This window comes from Rhinolophus hipposideros (genome assembly GCF_964194185.1).
Source record: "Rhinolophus hipposideros genome assembly, chromosome: 3".
In the NCBI taxonomy this organism is placed as follows: domain Eukaryota; kingdom Metazoa; phylum Chordata; class Mammalia; order Chiroptera; family Rhinolophidae; genus Rhinolophus; species Rhinolophus hipposideros.
In genome coordinates this window covers 32,719,842-32,744,983 of record NC_138049.1, presented here as the reverse complement: position 1 = coordinate 32,744,983, position 25,142 = coordinate 32,719,842, and the positions used below count along the sequence as shown (strand labels likewise).

At 38.5% G+C, this 25,142-nt stretch overlaps 2 protein-coding genes across 8 annotated transcripts in view; both read right to left on the bottom strand.

Annotated features, from left to right (window-relative positions):
* Window positions 1-3,431, bottom strand: part of KIAA0408 — a 44,324-nt gene extending 40,893 nt beyond the window's left edge. For all 7 annotated transcript variants that reach the window (XR_013992221.1, XR_013992222.1, XR_013992223.1 and 4 more), the window contains exon 1: window positions 3,300-3,431. The gene's annotated coding sequence lies outside the window, so the exon portion shown is untranslated. The remainder of the gene's footprint in view (window positions 1-3,299) is intronic.
* Window positions 3,432-3,470: 39 nt separating this feature from the next.
* MTCL3 (MTCL family member 3) overlaps window positions 3,471-25,142 on the bottom strand; it is a 38,442-nt gene continuing 16,770 nt past the window's right edge. The window contains exons 5-7 of the mRNA XM_081032880.1: window positions 9,673-9,744; window positions 4,956-6,131; window positions 3,471-3,606 (exon numbers count right to left, since the gene is read on the bottom strand). Of these exons, the coding sequence (XP_080889006.1) occupies window positions 3,496-3,606; window positions 4,956-6,131; window positions 9,673-9,744 (1,359 nt within the window). The 3' untranslated portion in view covers window positions 3,471-3,495. The remainder of the gene's footprint in view (window positions 3,607-4,955; window positions 6,132-9,672; window positions 9,745-25,142) is intronic.

Genomic DNA, 25,142 nt, shown 5'->3' with positions numbered 1-25,142 from the left:
ACCATCTTTGTTAACTTCTTTTCTCAAGTCTATGTCCTGTGGTGTAAGGAAGAGATTTATCCTAGATCCTGAATGCAAAACAGCCTGAAGCTCCAGGGGAACAGACAAGTGACAAGGACACTGCGTGCCTGCTAGCAGTTTGTTGAGACCACCTCCAAACTACTGGTCCCCAGCAGTCCTGAGACAGAGGCCGGTCTGAATTCCTCAACACTGGAGGTAGCTCTCCTGGTACACCACAGGGTGGCAGAGGTGTGTCACACCACACACCTCTGGGAAGCCTGCTACGCAGTGGGTAGAGCAGAGCTTCCCTGGACTTCGACTATACAGGAAAGTCGCCTCACTCACTTCAGAGGAGCTGTCAGTGACCCCCAACCCCCCAGAATCTTTGAGCAGTAGCCACGTCAGTCCTGTTTCCCCTCCCCACTGTCTTACGGGAGTTTCATACACGGAGAGCCTGAATGGAGTCCAAGATGCTCATGAAATTCTTCTAGAAAATCAATGCCTTAGGAGTTCATAGGTAAGGTTAATATCCTTGTTGCCAGAATGACCTTAATAACTTATAAGAGATCTGAAGATGAGGCTGGTGCTTCAATTAGCCCAGACCTCCCTTGGTCAGCCAATTTTAGCATTTCCAATTCAGGTCACAAGATACTGTTGGGTACGTGCACCACCTCTACATATATTTATGGTATCATTTCGTCCCAGAATGCCTACGAATTTTATTGGGTTTTCTTAGGAAAATCTAACATGCCATCAGGAGTCCAATAAATAGTAAGCCTTACAATCACAAGGCTTTTTTTTTTTGCAATTCAGTAAGAGTACGTGTTAGTTAGGTGTTTACATGTCTATCCTGTTCAATCAACCAATCAAGGGCTTGAAAAGAGTAGAAACTGAACCCCACTTTCCTCTATACTGAACATAGTAGCTACTTCAGAATGTTTGTTACACAGACCAAGGATCCCTGCTCTATCCTTTTGCTCCGTTCTCACATCTCTCGTGTATGCTCTTTCCCACCTTGGTTTGGAAGGTAGAGTCAGTTGGCATTCATCATGCTTGGTGGACTTTTGGACACCATATGCTCTCTTTTCATAAACACGGGGAAGCTCTGTGACAGAGATAACTACATAATGACAAAGCAGTGGACTGTCAAGGTGTGTGTGTGGGATCATCTGGAGACTTTAATTCGGTGTGCACGTGCCTGGATCTCCGTGTGTGTGTGTGTGTGTGTGTGTGTGTGTGTGTGTGTGACCCTGTACACACACTATTCATCTTGGTTCTCCTTTCTGTCACGCGTTATTCCTACTTGTCTTCTCTGATGTTGTTGATTTTGAGAAACTATATTAATGAAAGGACAGTTTTCTAATGTTATAACCAGTGTAAAAATAGTATGACAAAGGTGGAAATGCTCTAGACAGGATTTGCCCATTCACTGAATGGCTGGAACTTTATGGTCTATTCAAACCAAGACAACTGATGATTCTATAAAGCTAGTATCACACAGTTTACTGTAAACTTGGTATAGGCTGCATATATATATATATAGATATATATATATATATATCTATATATATATCTATATATATATTTCAGATAATCCAAACATCTAAAGCAGTGGTTCTGAGGAGTTTTAAAAAATATAAATGCCTGGGTCCATACACTGAGGTTAGTGTTAGACAGGGCCTCAATGCGGAAAACATCCCAGGAATTCGGATGTGCAGCTAGGGTTGAGAACCACCATTCTAGATATTTAGCTGTTGATTTCTCTCATGATACAGGAAGGTAAAATTCTGAAGTGAGTGTCTTAAAGCCACACAGGGTAGTAAATATCCATGATAGTTCTGAAGTAAACAAGTACACTGTATCTCACATTTTCTCACAGAGACAATATTAGCAATTTAGGCAAGACAATTATTTGAAATTCTAACTTCTTTCCTCTAAATGCCAATAGAGCTTCTTAGCCATGTGACAACCCACACCACCTCACTTCCAAATGCTCTGAAGTAGCTGAGCAGGTAGCTGAGACTCACTGCTTAGCTGGATATATCTGGCTCCAAAGGAAATAAACATTTCAGATCAATTTTGGCCCTCAAACATTTACTTTCAGTTCTTTTGCCTAAATGATTCCTCTGAGATGTTGGCCTGGAGACTTATAAAAGATCTAACAGACAGATTTAGGTTTTTTAAAGTGATTGCTTTCCCTGAGATAAAATTTTTAAGTAAGTAAATGCTTGAATAATTGATTAAATAGAGCACTTATGCTCTTCCATTCCTTTTTGTCATGAAGTTCTACCTAGTCTTTTGAATCCCCAAGACGAAAAACCAGGGTATATAGTGACAGATTCCAACTGTTGGTTAACCACTCCTCACATCTTTCCAAAACAAAATGAAATAAAAGCAAAGAGGGGAAAAAATGAGATTAAGAGCAATTATTTTAAACTGAATTTTCAACTATTGTTGTTTCCTTTTTTTTTTTTTAAATTAATACTCAAAGGCAAATCGAGGTATTGGGGCATGAGGTCACAAAATTCTGTCACCAGTACTTTTGTAGTAGAGCAAAGATTTTCCACATATTATACTTCATGCTGAGATGCAAGATACTTCACTTTTCAACAGATTTTCATAACCACCAACCAATCTGAGAGTATTTCCAAGTATGTGACTTTGAGTGTAAGGATTTCTGAATCTTGGCTGGCACTGGTGCATTCGAGAGAATGAATATTCTGAAACACTTCACATACTCTATTTCTAGCATCCCTCCTGCTCTGGAGGCAGTTCTGTGTAACAATATATTATAGAAGAGTGGGCTCCAGGTAACAAATTTGATTAGAAATGCTGGTTTGGTTGAAAGCTGCTCAAATGCAGTAGGATGGGGACAATTATTTTCTCAATGAACTAAGGCCAAATCCACACTTACACTTCCAAACACATCTCTTTAGACAGAACACCAACAGTATTGCAACCAATTACTTAGTTTCCATAAGGAAACTTAGTTTCCATAAGGAAACTTAGTTTCCATTTCATTCACTCACCAAAATTTTCATAGACATTTATTGGATATCAAAATTATCTTGTGATTCTGATGTAACCTAGCAAAGGTAGTTTACAAACCTATATATTTTTTGAAAATGTGCCCAAGCTTTTGAATTATCATAATATTCAACTACTGAGAAATAATTGAGATTTAGCCAATTTTTACAGTCATTCTGCCAATTATTTATCAAGAAGGAAACAAAGATGTAAAAGACAGAAGTAAAAATTAAAATGATTTTTATATAAAAAAGTCACAATTACTTTCTTACCTGAAATAGTGTAGTGCTCGGGCTTCTTACTGAATTTGGTAGTGGTAAGATGGGTCTTTTTAAAGAAATAAGCAGTCTTCAGTGTTTTCATAGCATTGGTTACTACAGAAATTATACTTCTTTTACTTCTTGTCTTGAAGGGTGAACAAAATAAACAAACTGAAAATACTACAATGAATGGTAAATGATGAAAAATTTACAGTACAAAAAACAGTGTAAAAAGGAAGACAAGTTTAAATATTGTTGTGTAAGAAAGTGATGAAAATAATACAAGAATGAGAATAAGTAAAATGATAGGCTGGAACATCTGGGAAAGTAAATGCAAAGACAAAGAGAAAAGTTAATTAATAATAATTTTAGAAACTTAAATTTATATTAACTAATCTAAGCATTCATTCAACTTCAGATAAAGCAAAACCCTCCCTTAAGCCTCTATTTACCAAATCTGTAAGCTTATTATTATACGCTGTGCTTTCTCTCACTCTGATTCTCTCCAAAGGTATAACTGAAAAACCACATGCTCAAAGTATCCAAAACAAAGCAATAAAAAAAAACTAAAAACCAATTATTTGCCATAAATAGAAGAAACTAAGCCTCAACATTTAAAAATCCAACAAGTTTTATCATACTGTTTTTGTGTTTTTTCATAGCAAAGCAGAGCAACATGCAAGATCAATCAGCGACAGGGTTGCAATTTTTCTAGTTGTGACTAACAGGCAGTTAATCTAATGTCAGTAGTGCTTCTGTGTAAACACTGATATTTAAATTTAACCTCTTGCATGCTGTTGTACTTCTGAAGGTTTCCCAATCGATACGAAACACCAGGCTAGCTAGAGGGGATAGCATTGCCTATTTTGTTTTATAAATTATCTCTAACAAAATACACTGGTCTTTGGCCACCGTACCTGGCTAGAGCAGCTCAGTCCAGTTCCTCACGTGTGCGTCTACAATTTAGGATGAAGGAAAAATGCTGGTTTCCCCTGTTCGGGAATGGTGATTACTATTTCTCTGAATTAGTGTTTTCCTAAAACCAAAGTATAACACGACTTCTGCAGTCCTGAGATTCTCCTCTCCAGAGCTGACAGTGATACTTTCTAGAAACAGTGATCATGTTACTTCAATTTGTGGTTAAGGAGTGACATCCCTTTATCCCTTTTGCTAGGGCCCTAGACACAACACATGTCTCTCTATGGCTGGTTTCTACATTTAAAAATTATTTTAAACTCAGTTTGAGTCTTGTTTCAAAAACAGCAAATCAACAATTGAAGATTCCTATTCAGGATGTTCTTGCAGCTCAAACTACTAGAATCAGTAGAGCAACACTGAAAATGTCGACCTTTGATAATCATCACATCATCTTAGTAATCCTTCAATCTTCACACAAAAACTGATTGGGGGGAGGGGGGTGTTAAATTTCTCTTAAAAAAAACCAAACAGAAATAGTTACTAAGTGACTGGTTGACAAAAACCTCAGGCCTGAGCGAGGACAGCGTGGAAGAACAGATGCTCCGTGGGGCTCCCAAGCCCAGCGAGGCTGCGAGCTGGGATGTCCCTAAAGCGGGGCGCGGAGGCCGGTGCGCGGAGCCGCCCCACCAGGACCTCCGCTCGGCCGTCCGGCCTCGCCCTCACCGTGGCTCGCAATAAGCAGAACTGTACCTGACTCACGGATATGGGCTCCTCGGCGCCGCGGTCGTCCGCAGACTTGGGCACCTCGAGGCGGTCGATGAAGGTCTGCAGCTCCTTGCGGAAGGCCTTCATCTGCGCGTTGATTCGGTAGAGCAGCTCGTGCTCGCGGATGCGGCTGCCGTCATCCTCGTCGTCCATCAGCCCGAACAGGTCCCCGTTGGCCACGTAGATGCGCGCCTCGGTGATGATGGTGCTCGTGTCGGCGATGAGCCGGTCGATGGTCTTGCCCAGGCGCTCGGCCTCGGAGCGGATGTCCTTCATCTGCTGGCGGTCGGAGAAGCTACGGGGCCAGGGCCCGGGCGCAGGGTAGAAGGAGCGGGTGGGCGTGAGGCAGCGGATGTTGCGCACCTCCTCCGAGTCGCTCTCGCCGCCGATGGGCCCTTCGCGCTTGCGGTGCGGCGGCCGCGAGTCGTCGTCACTCTCCTTCTTGCCGGCGTCGCTCTCGGCGTCGCTGTCGCGGGGGCTGCCGCGGATGCCCAGGTGCGACGCCAGGTCGTAGCGCTGCATGTTGGACATGAGCACGCGGTTCTCGTACTGCAGCTGCATGACCTTGCCGCTCAGTTCGTTGATCTGCAGGCGCGCTGCCTTCAGCTCCTCCTGCAGGGCCTCGGTTTTGGCGCTGTCGTGGTGCCGCGTACTGTCATGGCCGCCCGACTTGTACTTGTACTTGTTGAGCTCCGCCGTGATGCGCTTGTTCTGCTCCTCCAGGTCGGCCACGTTCCTGCGCAGCAGCTCCGTCTCGTCTTCCACCAGCTGCAGGTGCTGCCGCAGCTCCGACAGGGATTCGCTCTGCTCCCGCATGAGGGGGTTGGCCGCGCCGTTGAAGTCATCACCCCTCAGGTCATCCAGTTCCGCCTTCAGGCCTCTGTTTTCCACCTCCAGTTCGACGATTTTCCTGCCCAGGATGTTGGCTTCTTCCTCCACCAGCCTCAGCCGTAGCTTGAGTTCAGCTTCTCTGGTGCTGGGAGGGCCCCCGGCTTCTCCTTTGGGCAAAGGACTGTCCAGATCCCCGTAAAAGGATCTGTACTTCTGGAGCTCGTGTTCGAATCTGTCCTTTTCTTTATCAATCTTGGCCATTTTCTTTCTCATCAAAGCAGCTTCTTCTTTCACGAACTGCAGCTGGCATTTCAGATCTTCATTTTCCTCCTCATTTGGGAAAAGAGGGACAGAGGACTGGAGATCATTTTTGTGTAAATCAAGAAAACAACCCAAAATGGACACCTGTGCACATTATTATTATTTTGTAATTAAGATTTAATGAGAGATAGGGAGAAAGAGAAAGAAGTAGATGCTTCGTATTTTCTCTAAGTCCTTTAAATTCTTCGGCAAATAAAAGATTAGGATAATATGACATGCTGGAAATACATGAGAAAAGAATATAAAAAGAGAAAAATGGTGGTCATCGCTATTCAGAGATTATTATATGTTGTAAAGGCACACAACTCTTTGGTTATCATTTCAACAACGTTCATGTTGTTTGTTTTCTTTTTTTATGTGGTTGGAATTCCTCCTGGCTGTAATAAATATGAAACCTATTCCCTGGAAGGAACATGTGGTTAATATGCACTCACTGCCATTTATTGAACACTGACTCTCAGCCAGATTCTATAAAGTTCTTTACACACAGGACCTCATTCAGTGTTCAGAGTACACTTATGAGTAGTTATTAAAATGTGTGCTTTAAAAATGTTCAGTAGCTTGTGAAAGGTTATACAGCTGCTAAGTAGCAAAGGACAAAGGTGAAATTAAATTCAGTTTCGTCTGACACTAAGGCTCAGGCTCGTGATCACTCTGCCATACAGAAAGTAATTGCCCTCTACCTTTATTCAAGGGAGAATTGTTTTTAAATGCCTTTTAAGTAGGGGAAGTTTTAACACGGGAATGGCCCACCTAAGGAGAAACTGGCAGCTCTTCCATCTAGATCACCCTTAGAATAGGATGTAAGCCCCCATGAGTCTGAAATGGATAGAGTTGGTTCTGCCTGGTAAAAGAACAATGGAGTAGATCCTATATACGTTCTCACACATTCTTAGGATAACCTTTAAACCCTAATCATTAACTAAACCGAAAACTACAAACATGTTCATGGAATGGAAGAATCAACATAGTTAAAATGGCCATATTACCCAAAGCAATATACAGATTTAATGCAATCCCCATAAAAATCCCAATAGTATTTTATAAAGAAATAGAACAATAAATCATCAGATTTGTATGGAACCACAAAAGACGCCGAATAGCCAAAGCAATCCTAAGAAAAAAGAACAATGCTAGAGGTATCACCCTCCCTGACTTCAGGTTGTACTACAGGGCAACAATAATCAAAAGGGAATTGGCAGAAAAACAAACACACAGACCAATGGAATAGAATTGGGAACCCAGAAATAAGCCCACATAATTATGGACAGATAGTTTTTAACAAAGAAGCCAAAAACATACAATAGAGAAAAAACAGCCTTTTCAATTAACGGTGCTGGGAGAACCGGAAAGACAGGTGCAAAAGAATGAAACTGGACTGCTGTCACCATGCACCAAAATTAGTTCAAAATGGATCAAAGATCTAAACATAAGACCTGAAACAATAAACTGCATAGAAGAAAACATAGGGTACCAAACTTACAGACCTTGGGTTCAAAGAGCATTTTATAAATTTGATTCCAAAGGCCAGGAAAGTAAAAGCTAAAATAAATGAATGGGACCATATCAAACTTAAAAGCGTCTGCACAGCAAAAGAAACCATCAACAAAATAAAGAGGCAACCAATTAAATGGGAGAAGATTTTTACAAACAGTGCCTCCAAAAAGGGGCTAATATACAAAATATACAAGGAATTCATACAACCCAACAACAAAAAAACAAACAACCCAATTGAAAAATGGGCAGAGGACCTGAAGAGACATTTGGCAATGGCAAATAGACATATGAAAACAAGCTCAACATCACTAATCATCAGAGAAATGCAAATAAAAACCACAATGAGATATCACCTCACCCCGGTTAGAATGGCTATCATCAACAAGACAAATAATAACAAGTGTTGGAGAGGCTGTGGAGAAAAAGGAACCCTCATACACTGTTGGTGGGAATGCAGACTGGTGCAGCTGCTATGGAAGGCAGTGTGGAGGTTCCTCAAAAAATTAAGAATAGAATTACCATATGACACAGCAATCCCTCTCCTGGGTATTTACCCAAAAAATCTGAAAACATTTATGCATAAAGACACATGTGCTCCAATGTTCACTGCAGCTTTATTTACAGTGGCCAAGACATGGAAACAACCAAAATGTCCTTCAATAGATGAATGGATAAAAAAGTTGTGGTATATATACACAATGGAATACTATTCGGCATTAAGGAAAGATGATATAGGCACATTTATGACAACATGGATGGATCTTGAGATTATAATGATAATAGATAAGGGGCCCACATGTACATGGAGTGGGGGCCCATACAGCCAGGAGCAAACAGGTAAGAATTCTTGGGTTAGAAATGTTGAAAAGAATAAATAAAGGTTAACATGGGAAGTATAATAAGATAAATGAGAATTAAAAAAAAATAAACTGACTAAAGCTGACTTAAGATATTAGAACAAGGAGCATATAGCATCTTCTCCCTAAAGAAGATGGGGAAGAAGATTCATGGCAACATGTAAAATGATTCACAGCAAAACATTCAGAGTGAGGTAGCTAAAGTTATAGCAAAGGCAGGGTGGGAAAGCTGTAGGGACAGAGCATAGTTGAACTTATTTGGGAAATGGAGAGAAGGGTACAAAAATGGAGTAATGATCTTGGTAGGTCTCCGGCCTATATATGCAAGTACCAGGAGGGAAATTAACCAAGAGCAGAAAAGGGAGAGAGAGGCAAAAGGAAATAAACATTTAATAATTATGCTTTAAATAAATGATTGAGATCAACATTTTCAAATTTTGAATATTTAAATATTGCTTTAAAGTTACTATCTAATGAGAAAACCCCTTATATAAATTTTTTAAAAGCATGCTATAGTACTATCGATTCCAAAATGTGTATTTGAAAGTCAGTATCTAGTCCCGTGTCTTTGGAGTCATAATGTCACTTCATGCCCAAATATTTCCTCTTCCGTTTTGCAATTTCCTTCCTTAAGTCCATCAGCACCTTTGCTTACTCTGATAGCAGAACTAGTCTTTACTGTCGCTGTGTTTCTAAGGTTCTTAACAAGCCCGCCTTAAGGACAACTTTTAGTTTTATTCCTTTGTTGCCTTTCTTTTGCTTCCCCAGTCACAGGTATAGAGAATTCCTTCGGTCTAGGACTCCCTGAAGCCATCTCTCCCTTCCACCATCCCTTCTCACCACATTCCTTTCTTTACTCTCTCCTAATACTATAGGAACAGCCATTCTTTTGACCTTATTAATTATGAGGGAACAATATTAGCACCACTGGTACAGTTCTCCAATACAGAAACACATAAAGTACTCATGAATTTTGCTGTGTGATTACAATGTAAATACAGTAATAATAGGGATGTTAGTGCTAGCTTTGGAAGCAAAGATACTTAATGCTTTACACTGCCCATATCTAAGCTGTATAACCAATACGCATAATTTAATTTTGTTTTACAGGAGCATATCTGGCCATTATGTCACTTACAAAAGTAGCTTATTATATACAGTTAGAGATATATATTTGAAATTTTATTTCTACATACCTCTGTGGGAGTCTGTTGAGTCTTTTTTTCAGATTTTGGCAAATCTTTGCTTCCTCTTCTTTTTAACGATAGCTGAAACAAACCATGAATATATGTAATTTGGTAAACTATAACTGTAATTCAATTTTATGCTTTTAAGTGTCTTAACCTCATGACAAAACCAAACCAAATGAAAGTGTTAGTTCAATAATTATAAAGGAAGAAAATAACCCAAACCAGATAGATTTAGATAGATTTTTACTTTGTATTGGGATACACATCGCAGTGGAAGAGAAGCTGGCAATTATCTAACTGAGAAACACAGGAAACCTACTGTGAAAATGAAGAAAAACAACTTAGACAAAATTTAGATTGATGACTCTATGTATGTATTTCAAATGAAAGCAATGTATTTCAAATGAAAGCAAATCCTTGTTAGCATTCTACATCACCAAAGAAAAATAAAAGAAATGAAGTATTATTTCCAGTTGAGGTTAGGTTGTTTTAAGATATAAAGACAAACTTTAAGTGAATTTATGTAGAATTTGAAGAATTTCTTTCCTCACCACACTTCCCTGGAAATACGCACAACACACATATACACACTGTCGTGCAGGGGACCCTGCTCGCTGTGCCATTTGTCGTGCAGGGTCTCAGCTCCCACTCCCCGCCCAAGAACGAAGGACACGGTAAGGTCAAAAAGGAACACCCACGGAGCCATAGATAGGGGAGTCAAACCAATATATTCTCGCTGGCGGCTGGGCTGGAGACACAGAAAGCAGGATCTACATAATCTGCCTAACAGCAGTCCGCGCTTGCCAGCCACCATCTTCTTGCTAGCCCCCATTCTTTCTGCTAGCGTAGCCACAACCATTATTTTAGTGGCCAATGGCTTACGGGTTACAGCTGACAGCCAACTATCCACAGCTGCTGGCCATCTGATCACAGTTGATGGCCGTTTACTACCCGAGCCAGCACCTTTCTATTGTGAGGCCGAGAGCCTGGAAACTGTGTTTTGGGGCTTTGTCCACACACACACATAACTGTATAATACAATAGAGATTAGTAAGGGTTGTAATGAAATAAAGAGGGCATACTCCATATAAAGGAGCAGGCTGAGTGGGAATTAGCGTCAGCAGATTGGTACAATACAGAAGTGTTGGCATTTTCAAGAGAAGCTGGAAACTTCACTTGTTATATAAAAAAAAATCTCCCACATTTTACTGGGTGGCCCTAATTGAAATTCAAACAAGCAACACTTGTAGGTCAAACAACACATATCAGTGTCAAATCATTTAGTGAACAAGCAGTATATGATCTCTGATGCTCAGTTCCATTTCTAAGCACCAAATAATAAGAAGGGACTCTCTGTATAAATAATAATCCATGTGTATGCATATCTATCAGATACCAAACATTGAGCTGGAGACCCAAAGATCAATCAGATAATGCACCTGCCATTTAGAAGCCCACAGTTTAGCGGGAGACAGGGAACAAACAATTACAGTACAAGCTGGTAAATGCCATGCTTTAGGTTCTGTGAAGCTAGGACTTTGTCTTGCTGTGGTATCACCACCATGAGAATAATACTTGCCACATGGCAGATGGTGAAAAAAATTGCTGTACTAATGAGTAAACAAAATAAATATGAGGTACTGAAGTCAAAGAGGAGAATGGGGGTAGGGACTGACAGTAAAGGCAGGAAACACTTCTCAAAAGAGGAAGTGTCATAAATGTGCAAATAACTGCAAATTAAATTCTTCACATTAATTTTTAACCCATATCCAGTGTTAAATGCAGGCATATGTTCAGACACAGAAAACAGGGGAAAACATTGCTGCAACTGCTTTCATTCAGTATGAAAATGAAACTGCAGAGCCAAATGAATAGTCCATGTGGTTTTTTCTAGTTCTCCCAGAAAAACATTTTCTATGTTGCTTGTGTAATCTTAGAAACAAAAATTGTGGGGACTGATTCATCATAATCAAAAGTAAGTTAGGAACCAATCAGCAAAAACAGTCCCAGGAAAACCAAGAATATAGCAAGTTGAACTAGGGAATCCTACCTACAAAGAAGCACCTAAATTCATTTTATTGTTTACTGAATGCTTTTAATTTGAATTTATTCTATTATGCTTTTATTTAGTGCTTACTAATGTACATCATGAGGCACCTGTGATACAACAAAAGAAAACCAATATAGTCTCTGCTCTCTGTGGGGTTCCTAGTTTACTTGGCAAGTTGTCTGTTCAGTTTGCAGTCAGTATGACGAAAACAATGATAATGTAAAACCAACATTGACTGCTACTGACTGAGTACTAATTCATGTCAAAGTCTCTACAGACATTATCTCAGCTAGTTCTTAAGACGCAATTTTTAGCCTCACTTTGCAGATGGTAAATTAATGCTTAGAGATGTTAAATAAATTGTCTAAAGCAGGGCTTCTCAAAGTGTGGTCCCCAGAAATCATCAGTGTCACTTGGTAACTTGTTATAAATGCAAATTTTCAGGATCAATCCCCGAATTACTGAATCAGAAACTCTGGATGGGGCGCAGCAAGCTATGATTTAACAAGCCTTCTGGGTGGTGCTGATACAGGATCAAGTTTGAGAAGCAGTGCTCTAAAGTCACGGCTGGGTAAGAAGCAGAATCATGTCTTGACCCAAGTCTTCCTGAACTTTCTTATCTATTAGATCACACAGGAGAATGGCTCAATTCCATTTGAGGCTGGAGATGGTGTGGGGAATTAGGAACAATTTCGTGAAAAAGTAACATCTTATTTTTAATCTGGTAGATGAAGGGTCAGCCAGTGGAAGATGGAGAGGGGAGGAATGGAACAAAGATGCATTCCATGTAGAAAGACCATTTCTGGAACACAAAGAAATTTGGTATATCTGTAACAAAGTGTGAAGGGAGGAGTGACGTGGGATTTGCTGATGCCATACGTCAGATCTTAAGAGACATTGACTAAAATTTGGATTTTATGTCACTAAGGTCAAATTATTATCCTGAGGTCAATTAGGGTTTTAAGCAAGGAGTGTCCATACCAGATCATTCTAGAAGAAATACAAAGACACAAAGGTGGGAATCAAAATGGCCATGAGGTAAAGGGATGACTACAAAGGAAATGAGGAAAACTATATTCTAGTCCTGAGAACTTTTCTTTTCTGGTTTTCGTCTTTCAGAATTGTAGGTATTTGTTGAGTTCTGGTATATATGTGGTACTGTATGGCCTACAAATATGACTGAGAAATATTTTGCTTTCCCCCCAAAGAGCTAACTGTTTATGATGATAAAAAAGGATGCACATAATTAGCTAAATCATAAGACAATTAACTCAGGGCATACATTGAAGAACAAACAAAAGATTGAGAGAGTAAAGAAGCAGCTATGATTCCAGATCCGGGAAAATCACAGAAAATCATCTGAGAGAGCTTATTTTTGAAGAATGTACAAAATTTTAACAACAAAAAACACAAATAAACAGCAGGAACAAAAACTTGGAGAATGAATGTGCCTTATAGCTTCACTGACTTCTGAAAAGAAGTACGTAATGGGAAGTAGAGACACTATAGAGATGAGGTAAAAGAAGACGCTGAAAGGATTGAGATCTGCTTGTGGAGCTGAGAAATTTATCCTTTATCCTGTGGGCAATGTTAAAATGAACTCCCTGAATTAATATAGGAGAAATGCAGAAACTAGGCCATTCTTTCCTAAGAGGCATTTTCTATTTTACTTTTATTTAAATATCACTCAGGTGGGGTGTCAAATTCAGACAAAGCTCTGAAATAAGATTTCCCCTTAACCAAAGGTATATTGCCTTTAAGGTGCCTGTAGGACTATAAGTAATTTTAAGCATCACATTCACATTTTCAATAAATATTTAATCATCTTTTTACATTCCAGTAAGTTCTTATTAAATTTCTGACTCTGATGAAACAAAGATGAGAGATTCATTTGCGTCAGAGAAAGCTGGAGAAATAAGGTAAGTCTCTTTTCTGTGAGGATTACATTTCCTCACCTCCCTCCAGCATCCTGCCCCACCTTCATCCCCTAAATCTAGGAACTTCTATAAGGGGAGCAGTTTGGGAAGCTAGAACTAAATCTCAGATTTTCATCTTTGTTCGCAAAGTAGGCACTTCAGATGGTTCTCTAAGGAAATATGCTGAAAACATGTCTTGTTCACATCTTAATTCTTTGCATTCCCAGCCTCAACTTGTCCAAAAGAGGCCGCTGTTCTTTTTATGCACGTGAAAGCCAGGAATTAAAGAGTTCTGCCAAAAATTATGTTTGTACAGCAATCATAAAATGGATTGTTTGTATTCTAAAAATGTTTTGAGACTGCTTTTCTTCCTCAATTGAAATTTGGTCCACATCTTAATATGCTGCATCTTTGTTTTCAAGTTAAACAACAGAGAAGAATCTGTCAAAAATGCCACTGAAAGATATATGATGTGTTTAAAAGTCTCCTATGTTTTTGATAAAAATTAAAGATAGATCCATTTGTGTTGTCATTAAATCAAGAAGGAGACTATAGCTGTAGGATTTATTGAGCACTAAATGTGTGCCATGTACTTTTCTAAGCACCTAATATGTATCCAACTCATTTAACCTTACAAGTGTTATGAGTTCGATACCACTATATCTGAAGCACACAAAGGATAAATCACTCAGCTAGAAGTGTTAGAAACAGAATGTAAGTTATCCAGCTTCAGACCTCTTGCTCTGAACAACTACAGTACAGTTACTCTAAAGGAAGAAAAGTACAGGTTGTATTATTTCCAAGCGTATTCTTCTTTATGTTATCACACCTTGGCTGCGGGGGTTTGGGGGCACTGATTTACATATATTACACATGAGGGATGTGTTTGTGTATTTTCAACATAGGCGTCAGCAGAAGTGACATACATATTTATTGGCTCTCACAGTCATCCTGTGAATACTTGTGATTTCAGGGCGACACCGGGAGGGAGGCATGGAGACTTCTGACTGAAGGCTAGAGGTAAAAGGAAACAGGCAGGAACACTAGCTTTGTTATGGTTCAAAAGTTTGTGTCTCCCCCAAATTCGTATGTTGACATTCTAATGCCGAAAGGGATGGTATTAGGAGGTGGGGCCTCTGGGAGATGCTTAGGTCACGAAGGTAGAGCCCTCACGGGTAGAACACATAAATGGGATTAGTGCCCTTATAAGAGATGCCCCACAGAGCTCCCTAGCCTCTTCCACCGCATGAGGATATAACAAGTCTGCCACCTACAAGAGGGCCCGCACCTGGCCATGCTGGCATCCTGACCTTGGACTTCCAGCCTCCAGAACTGTGAGAAATACATTTCTATTGTTTATAGGCCACCCAGCCTGTGGTGTTTTATCATAGCAGGCCAAGTGGATGGAGAGAGGCTCCACCCCATTTTGGTAGGGCACAGGAGGGGTTCTTGTCCCTAGAAGACCTCCTCTTTCCCTTCTATTACATCTCTGACACCTACTAGAGAGCCTGGCACAGGAGGGCAGGTGAGGGCATCCAGAGATCTTGCTCATGACCACATTCTCCACTCTCTCCCCTAAAAGGATGGGGCAAGATCCAAGCTCTGTACTCAGATGATCTTGGGAGCCGACGGAAATGTGCGTGAAGGAGGCATGCCAGGGTGATCAGGTGGTATCCTTCTGTGCAAATCTCCCAGCCGTTTTCCATCTTGTTCAGAGTCAGGCATGCTTTTCTAAGTCCTAGGAGACCTCAACTACACACTGGATCTATTCTGATTATATTTGTAAAAAGACTTGACCAGGCTTCAACCCAGACCAATTAAAACAGATGCTGGCGTTGGGCCCAGGCATTTTCCCCAAAGCTTCCAGGGTGAGTTCAATGTGCAGTTGGCTCTAAGAACCACTGCCCTGCTCTTTGTGGTCAGCCTTGCCCCCACCCCAAACAAACTGCCAGACCTCATCTGCCACCGCACTGCACCCCTGCTTTCCTTGCTCTAGTGTCACAAACATCCTTGTTTTTCTTCAAATATGCCAAGCGTGCTCCAGATTTGGGGCCTTTCTTCTGCCTACTTCCATAGCTCCTTCAGAGTTCCTAATAAGAGAGACGTCCCACACCACTTCATACAAAATAACAAATACTTCCTCTTCGCTCTTGCTCTGCACTCTCCTTGTCTTCCTAACCCTGCTGTATTTTTCTCCATAGCTCCTCGCCCCATCTAACTTGTGTATTTGTTTCATGTCTGTCTCCTCGTTCTGGAATGTGAGCTCCATCTGCACAGATTTTTTTTGTTCTCTGCTAGAGCTCCGGCTCTTACAAATACACAAAGTAGTTGCTCCGACAATAGCAGCTGAATGAGAAAATAGCTACCTTAACCTTATTTCTTGCATAGATTTGTTTTTGAAGCATTCTAACCCAAGAAGTTGGTAGAAGGTTAAAACAAACAAATAAATAAAAGCCCATTTTCAGAGCTCCATTTAAAGCTTGGAAAAATTAAAATGTCTCAATGTTTTAAACAAAATGACTAAAAAGCAAGAAAAAGCAAACAAAAAACATGTATGTGCTGAAATATATTTAAAATGAGAGATATAATATTCATTCATTCTGTTTTACTGCTTTTCTTGATTTTTAGCAATCCATTTTCCCCAGCATCATAAATTAAGACTTTGGGTCTCACAATCATTTTGTAAAAGATAGCTGGTACCAACCTTCTTTGATGGCCTCTCTGCTTCTATTCATCAGTTCCTTCTCCCCAGTTTCTCTTCTGTCCCTGACCCTCCAAGTCTGCAGAGTCGCTGCTTCTTCTATCTTCCTGCCTTCAAGCCCAGGCCACGCTCTTTCAAGTTGCTTTCTAAAGTGCCCTCTTCTTTGCCCTCAGTCATGGGAGAAACCAAGTCAATGGCTCTCCCAACTTTCACTTTCCCCAGCCTTGGGGAAATAGCAATGTGATCATTCTGATAATTCAACTAAATTACTTTCCATATAATATAATTCACTAAAGGTTTACAAAACACAATCTGGAAATTATGAGCATAAAGGCACCTATCTATCCTTTGGGCACATATACTTTAAACTTAAGACTTTTATTAGTGATTAAGGCTTTCCATTGTAAAATGGTTTATAAAACTGGCTGCATTTATCCCCTCCCAGTGGGCACTCCTTTGTAGTGTGCCCCATTGAGACAGAGAGTCTTCAGCTGGGCTGTCATTGTAACTTCCTTTAACCAACAGAATGTGGTGGCAGTAAAACGTGGTAAGAGAGATGAAATATTAGTTCTGAATCTACCCTCAAGAGACCTTAGCAGTCGAAGACTTGTCTCCTCAGGGCCAAATGGCTTTGAAAGCCTTTAGAGTTGCATAGTGTTTTTCCTTTTTAAAAGTCATTCTTTGATGCCAATAATTATTTTAGAACACTTCTGCTCTTTTCCTAGCATAGTTCTTGCTAATAGTGCTTAAATGTTTTTAAATTGGAACTTACTTTCCATGACTAGTACAGTGAAATTTAGGTAAACCAGAAACTTGAAGAGCAAAATATTTAAATTAACTCCAGAAAAATCTATCTTCCATGGTCCTTAGGACCATGGATTATCAGAGAGAAGAAAAGAAATGGAGGCTTCTCTCTTTAATGGGATATGGTTGCTACAGAACCAGAGGAAGTAGAATTGGGAGGAAACTGGATATACATTGGGGCTTCTAAAATTCTTCATGAAAAATATTCCTTTTAAGTCAGATTTGGACTGAATAATTGCCAGCCTTCCGTGTGTGATTCATACCATACATCAAAAAAGATTTCTAGATCCTTAGGGAGAATTACTCTGTTTCTTTAAGCTACTCTGGAACCCTCAAGGTGCTCAAGGCTACTGGTTAGAGAGCTTCTGATACAAGAAACTCTTACATCATTGTAGAAACCCTCTTTTGGATCAGGGTGTCTCACCCACATTATCAATAATGAACTAAGCAAGGCCGCCTTTCTTTAAAAAAGCAAGGGTAACATGATATTATGAGATTCTCTAATATGCATAACATATATTATACTTGGACAGGTACAAAGGAAAGACCTCAGAAAGCTCCACACAAGCAAAGCGATTTAGGACTAGAAGCTTTCTCAGTTATTATTATTTTTTTTTAATCTGAGAACCAGGTTAATCACTTTTGAAATAATAATTGTTAAAATTTTTATGCCTTAGCTACTTGACCCACAGTAAATGTATGCTTACCAAGCTATAAATGTCATCAGTAAATGCAGACTTACATTCCCTTCTAATTTGCTCTAGTTAATGAATTGGGTTCAAAGCACCATTACATTTAGCAAGCAGTTATTAATAAAATTCATTTAGAAAATTATGGCACAGCAGTGATAGCAGTTCCTCATAGCCTTTCTCTATAATGAGGCAAAAGGAAAAAAAAAAAGAAAAAAACTGCAGCCAGCATTTATAAATTGAATGGGAATTCGTCCAGTGTTTTCTATATTGCATCTGAAATAGCTTCTACCTCAATAATGTGGTGACGTTCACATCACTGTTAAATCAAGTTCAGAATCTTGTAAGAAGTATGCTAAAAGTGCAATTACAAAATGGCAGGATCCTTAGGGGTGGGTATTGCAAAGGTGCTTTAAAATTATCCTGTATACAATTACTCACTGAAGATACTTTGGGATGAAATTTTAAAGGTCAGAGTATTCAATCATTCCCAAAATGCACTGAAAGGGAGTAGAAGCAAGTTTCTGGGGGTAATTCTTAGACTAGGTTAAAAAGTGATAGTCCACAACTGTGCTTTAAAAAATTTGAAATTAGGTACCAAGTTTTAAAATGTAGACAATTTACATTTCAAAAACCAAGATTTTCAGTTTCCCTTGAAAGACTGGAAAATCTGGTAAACTTGGGTCCTGATCGTGGCTTGGAAACCTTGGTTGGGACTGAACATTGAGCTTACAATATCTAGTTTGCCCCATCATTCTTACTGCAGACAGCTTCACTCATTCATATAACCTGCTTGGCCCCTAGTCACAGTGGAGTGGTCCAACTCTGCCTTGGACTGATAAGGTTATGTATGCAGACGGAGCTCAAGAAACCCAATCTTCCAGTTACTATCTTACAGGAATCCTCTCTGGACTACCTACACCAGGGGAGTCCAAACTTTTTTCAACGTTTTTCACCAAGGGCCATATGCAGTAAAATATTCAAACAGCTGGGCCACTCACTCGAGGAGAAGTACGTATTGCCTCACCTGGTTTATTTAACTAAACTAAATATATTTTTGGAATTTCCTGAGAGCCAATTAAAAATGGGTTGAGGCCGCAGTTGGCCCGCGGGCTGCAGTTTGGACACCCCTGACCTAGACACTGCCTGTTCTTCTCCAAATACTTGCTTCTGTATGATGCAGGCAACACCATCCCCTTTCCAGATGACTTTAATGGATAAAATGTCCTCATTTTTGTTTCAAATCTACTTAAAGTTAAAAATCACTGAAAAGGTGATTCAAAGAATAAATCTACTTTATCTTTTATATTAAATCCCTCCAAACTATGGAAGAGAGTGATCACATCTCAAGTATCTTCTTCTCCAGGCTATATATAACTCCCCAGTTCTTTCAAGCATTCATCGTATGACCGGGTTTCCTATCTAGCTTATGGTCAACTAAAATCCTTAAGCCTTTTTTTTGGTGTGTAAATAGCTATCGATATATTTCTGACCTTTTGTAGTTATATAAATTTTAAAAATCAAATTTTCAGGCATCACATTTGTTCCTATCAAATTTTATCATGTTAATTTGGGTTCATCACTCTAGTATGTTGACATCATTCTGATATTTTGTTCTGTCCTTGCCTACATCTTTCTTGATTGCTACTATGGAGAATTCTGCCTAGATATTCTTTTATTGAAATATGATAGATATTTACTAGACACATAGTTGAAATAACTTGAAAACAAATGACATAAGACTGAATTAACTTCTTATTGCAAATTTATGAAAACAAAAAAAATTAATAAGCATGACAATCACAATCTCTGTAACCGCTATCCATGTATCAAGTAAGTAAAAATCATGAATTACGTATGTTTATAGAGTGTTTTCTCTGTAAGTCTCAAATGCATTGGGGAAAAAAATCATGTTTTCACGGTTTTATTCAGCAATAATCAACTATTCTTGGGAAATTGGCCCCTTCTCATTTTAAAAGATGGTGAAAGTAGAGGCAAAAATAATTGGCTTCATAAAAAATTCACAGAATATATTTGAAAAGGCAAAGAACGGAACCCAACCTTTTAAAATCAAACATATCCATGAAGTATGTTTTGTTTACATGTGTATGGGCACATTTATAGAGAAAATGAGTATGAGTGTGTGTGCATGTCTATATGCACATGTGCATATGTGAGTGTATGTATTGAAGCATGAATGCATATGCACATGTTTATACGTGTATGTCTTTTAGATCCTGGAAGGAATTTCAGCATATCTTAAAAATTGCTCAGTAAATTCTAAAACACAAGGACAACCAGAATCTCTGTAATCTCTATCCATGTACCAAAAAAATAATTTGAAATCTATTACAGATATCAGAACACATGCCCACAGAAATAAGTCATAATCTGATTTTACTTTATATTAAGGGGTATCTTGATATTCTTTGAAAGCAGAAGAAGCTCAAGAAACTCAATCTTACAGTTAGTGTCTTACAAGAATCCTTTCTGTGCTATCTAGACCCTGCCTGTTCTTTTCCAAGTATTTGCTTTTATATAAGGCTATTTGATCAAATCAGTCAGATTTCAAAATTATTTTGGAATAGATGGACAATCACTAAATTTCTAAAACTTTAATTTGAACAAAAACAAGTACCAAATTGAAGACTAAGTAAATTTATTTAGTCCCTTTATATAATACTAAGAACTTACAAATATGTGCGCACACATCTTCTTTAGTCAGTTATATGAGCAACTTAACAGCTACACATATAGTAGTCCCTAATAAATAATAAGTAAGTATCTGAGGGATACAGGCATGAACATAAGAACACGAGATGCCACTGGGACAAGAATAGGAATAAAATATTCCACATATTAAGGAAGTTATGGAAAGTAATCAAAGATGAATTAGATTCATTTCCTAAAGTAATACTTTTTTTACAAAAAATTTTACCCTGTTCACATTTTTAATCAAATTGAAAGAATCTGGGATTAATATGGCATGAAGCTATAACTTTCTTGTTATTAAAATATACTTTATGGCAAAGATAAAAATGTAGGTGCAGTAACACCAGAAACTAAAGTCAACAGACAAGCATTTTCCAGAATCTGAAAAAAATTTCCTTTAACAATACATCAGTGGAATTCAACCAAGAAATGTAATCGATCTTATATATAGTCTTTACTGTCTGAAACAGAGTAATTGGAGATGCAGACCAATCAAAACTAGACATCCCTGTTTCTTAAAAGGTTAAATATAAATTTCCTTTTGATCCAGCAATTCCACTCGTAGATATGTACCTAAATGAAATGAAATATATTCGTATAGGCACACAAGGACTTGCACAATATTCTTAGCAACATTATTCGTAATAGTCCCAAACTACAAACAACCTATCCATCGGGTGAATGGATAGATAAAATACAGTATCCATTCAATGGAAAATTATTTAGGAATAGAAATAAATCACTGACATGTGATATGACGTGGATGAGCCTCATAATCATTATGTTAAGTGAAAAAGGCCAGGCACGAGACCACATATTGTATGATTCCATTTATGTGAAATGTCCACTGAAGTCAAACCAACAGCTATAAGAAGTAAATTAGTGGTTGCCTGGAGAAGCAAGAAGGAGGGAAGGAATGGGGATTAACAGTCAATGGGCATAAGGGATCATATTTAGGTGATAAAAATATTCTAAAACTGATTTATCATAATTGCACAACTTGGAAAATTTACTGAAAAAAATCATGGAATCATACAGTTGGAATGGGTTAATTGTATGATAACATGTCTCAGTAAAGTTACTAAAAAAAACCCATCTAGGCAGCCAACACTTCTATTTCCCAATCCTACGTTCCCCAATACATGTATAAATATTACACAAACACTCTTTTGTCGTGTATCTGGAGAAGAGGCCTCGCCCATTTTCAATTGCAGATCTCTGGTTATTAACGCTCCAATACAAGTAGGAAGAAAGCAAGAGTTCCATGGAGCTAGATGATTAATTGTGCAATGAATCACGAGATAGATTATTTCTTTTTCTAGGGCTTCCTGGGTAGACATACAGGCACAAAAGCCTTGGGAGTACCCCTGTTGGAGTTCATTGTTTTTCATACACCAAATGTAGGCAAAGAACAACTACAAGCTGCTTCAAATTTTTCTAAGATTCAAATTTTCCTCATAGGCAGTGTGCCTGAGTGCTGCAGTAGCAGACTAGATGAATGGGCCAGAATTAGATGAATGTCTACCAGAAATTGGGTTGTGCACATCAAGTTGTGCTACAGCTGTGGACCTGAGAATGGGCAGTGACTACAAAAAAAGTTACACAATGAATGTCTTTAGCCAACATTGAATTTCCAAGGTAAGCCTGACGTTCAATAATGATTTTTGTAAAAACAAAGAAAAAGTACAGAAGGAGATAAAAGTGCACAAAAACAAAATGTAGTATATACATAAAATCAAATATTATTTGAAAATAAAAAGGAATAAAGTACTGATACTGATACAATAGGAATGAACCTCAAAACACGGCAAAATGAAAGAAGCCAGATGCAAAATTGAACATATTGTATGATTACAATTATGTGAAACATTCAAAAAATACAAAGCTATAGATTAAAAAAAAACACATTATTACTTGATTGGAGTTGGGGTGAGAACAGACTGAAAATGGGTGTTAGGGATCTTTGTGAGGTGATTGAAATGTTCTAAAATTGTATTATGAAGATGGTTGCACAACAACATATTTACTAAAAACCATTAAATTGTATACGTAAAATTTATGGTATGTAAATTATACCGCAATAAAACTGTCAAAATATTTTGGGTCAATAAAAAAAAGCATTCAGCTAAAGTAAAAGGAAAAAATCAAAAATATGTATCTGAAAATTATGTGCTTGCCACTTTGAAAGACAGAAGGCAGCTTTCAAAACTATTATATTCTTAGTAAGATAAGGAATATGGCCACTAGGAACTAACAATAGAAGCTAATAAAGGAGACTATAAGCTCTGAAGAACAAGTAACTGTTGGGAATAAGGAAACTCACAAAGGACACTAAAATTCAACACAAGAATTAAATTTTGCACTGGGGTCTTAAAAAAGCGTGACTGACATGGCAGAAAATTAATTCAATGACACTGAGAACAAACTTGAGAAATTGTCCAAGGACACATGTGGAAAGGATTAAAGGAAGGGGAAAAGATGAGAAGATATTAGTAAAGCATACAAAGTGAACAAAATCCTAAGAAGGAAAAATAGAGTACATGTGATCATCAAGCCTATACTACAACAAAGCTCCTAGGAAATAATTAATAAATGAATGTTAATTTTCAAATAAAAGGGGCTAGAGTCTAGACATATTACAAGCAAAGAACATCACCTAGACAAATCCAGGCAATATATGTGAATGAGTTATTCTCCTTTGGCTATCCAAATGCATTTTTGTCCCTTCTCTGCCCTGCTCTGTGCTTCAAGAGACTGACCTCTGTGTACTGTTTAACCCACACTGCCCCAGCACCCTCACCCTGACCAGCTGCCTTCTAATGGGGTTTGGCCAATAAAAGACACTGGCAGCAATACAGAGGGATGGATGGTAGGAAGAAAGCTAGTTCAAGGTATTTGTCTTTGCTTCCTCACTTTTTCAGCACCTGAGCAGTAGCTAAGACCACTCCAGGTGACAGCTCCCACAGGTGGAACCTCCTTTAGAGTTCCAGCTTTCACCAGCCCCAAATACTTTATCTCTAGAGATAGTGATGGTTTCGAAGTGTAGCTAATCTCCTCTGAATGCCTCACTGGCTCAAATTAAGAGTAATGTTTCTTTACTCCTGCCCACATCACTGTGTAATCCTATTCATTTGATCCATCTAGGGTGAATTTTATTTCCTACTTGAGGAACCTGACTGACACAAAACATAAAGAAAAATATCCATAAAGATATACGATATCTGATAATTAAGTTCATGAATTCATCCTAGAAAAAGTGCTAATACCTCACTGCTGAATATCACTACAGTCACCTTCGAAGTACTCCCCTTGGGAAGCTATGTACCAACACCAGCGCCTAGTCCACCCTTCAAAGCAATTTTGGAACTCTTTCTCTGGAATGGCCAACAGAGCTGTCATCGTATTACCCTTGATGTCCTGAATGTCATCAAAATGTCTTCCTTTCAAGATTTCCTTTATCTTCGGGTAAAGAAAGAAGTCACTGAGCGCCAGATCAGGTGAGTAGGGAGGGTGTTTCAATACAGTTATTTGTTTACTGGCTAAAACCTCCCTCACAGACAGTGCTGTGTGAGCTGGTGCATTGTCATGATTCCAGAGCCATGAACTGTTGGTGAAAAGTTCAGGTCATCTAACTTTTTCACACAGACTTTTCAGCACTTCCAAACAGTAAACGTGGTAAACCGTTTGTCCAGTTGGTACAAATTCATAATGAATAATCCCTCTGATATCACAAAAGGTTAGCCACATCATTGCAACAAGTTCACAAACTTAATTGTCAGACCTTGTATATATAGAGAAAAAAATTTGACCTACAAAGGAATCAAAGTCTGACTGATCTCACACTTGTCCTCTGCAAAACGAATGCCAGAAGCTAATGGAACAACATATATAAAGTGAGAAGAAAAAATTTTGACTCAGTAACTTCATTCTGCCACTCCCGTGTGAGGTCAATCAAATGTTATTTTCAAAAGTACAAAGGCTCAAAATATACACACAAACTTTCCCTGGGAAAAAAGTCAAGAACATTATCTAATTAATTAAAGTCTATTTAAAAGTGACGTCTCAGAAATATAGAAGTTGTGGTTTAAAATCATTGACAATAGTATTAAAATTGTTTGAATATACAGAATTGTTTACAGGACTACTTAACCATGTATGAGGCGACATATATTCTTCAAATTGAAACCAGACATTATAACAATGAATACTTTAATACTAATAATCTTATTCTATAACCTCATATTAAATTAACAAAGACCAGACAGTTATTCAAGGGATTGTACTAACTGAAAGAATTAGTTCTTTGTTTAATTCTTGATTTTGGTAATTGGGAAAATGGGCAATTGTACATAGATTACAAAATAAAAACCTTAAATTAACACGAGCAGAATTAAAAATAGGATAAGTACATTCCAAATCAATGCAGAACATAATTATTCTAATTTAAATGTAGCCATACCTCTAAATAAATGAATCCGATAGCTGTATATTACCCTTGAAAGACAATACTTTCTATATGTAACAGATCTTCCTAAATACAGACAGATAGCTACCATTGATAAAGTTCTATGAAAATCTCTTCTTCCATGTGCAAAGAGGGACTG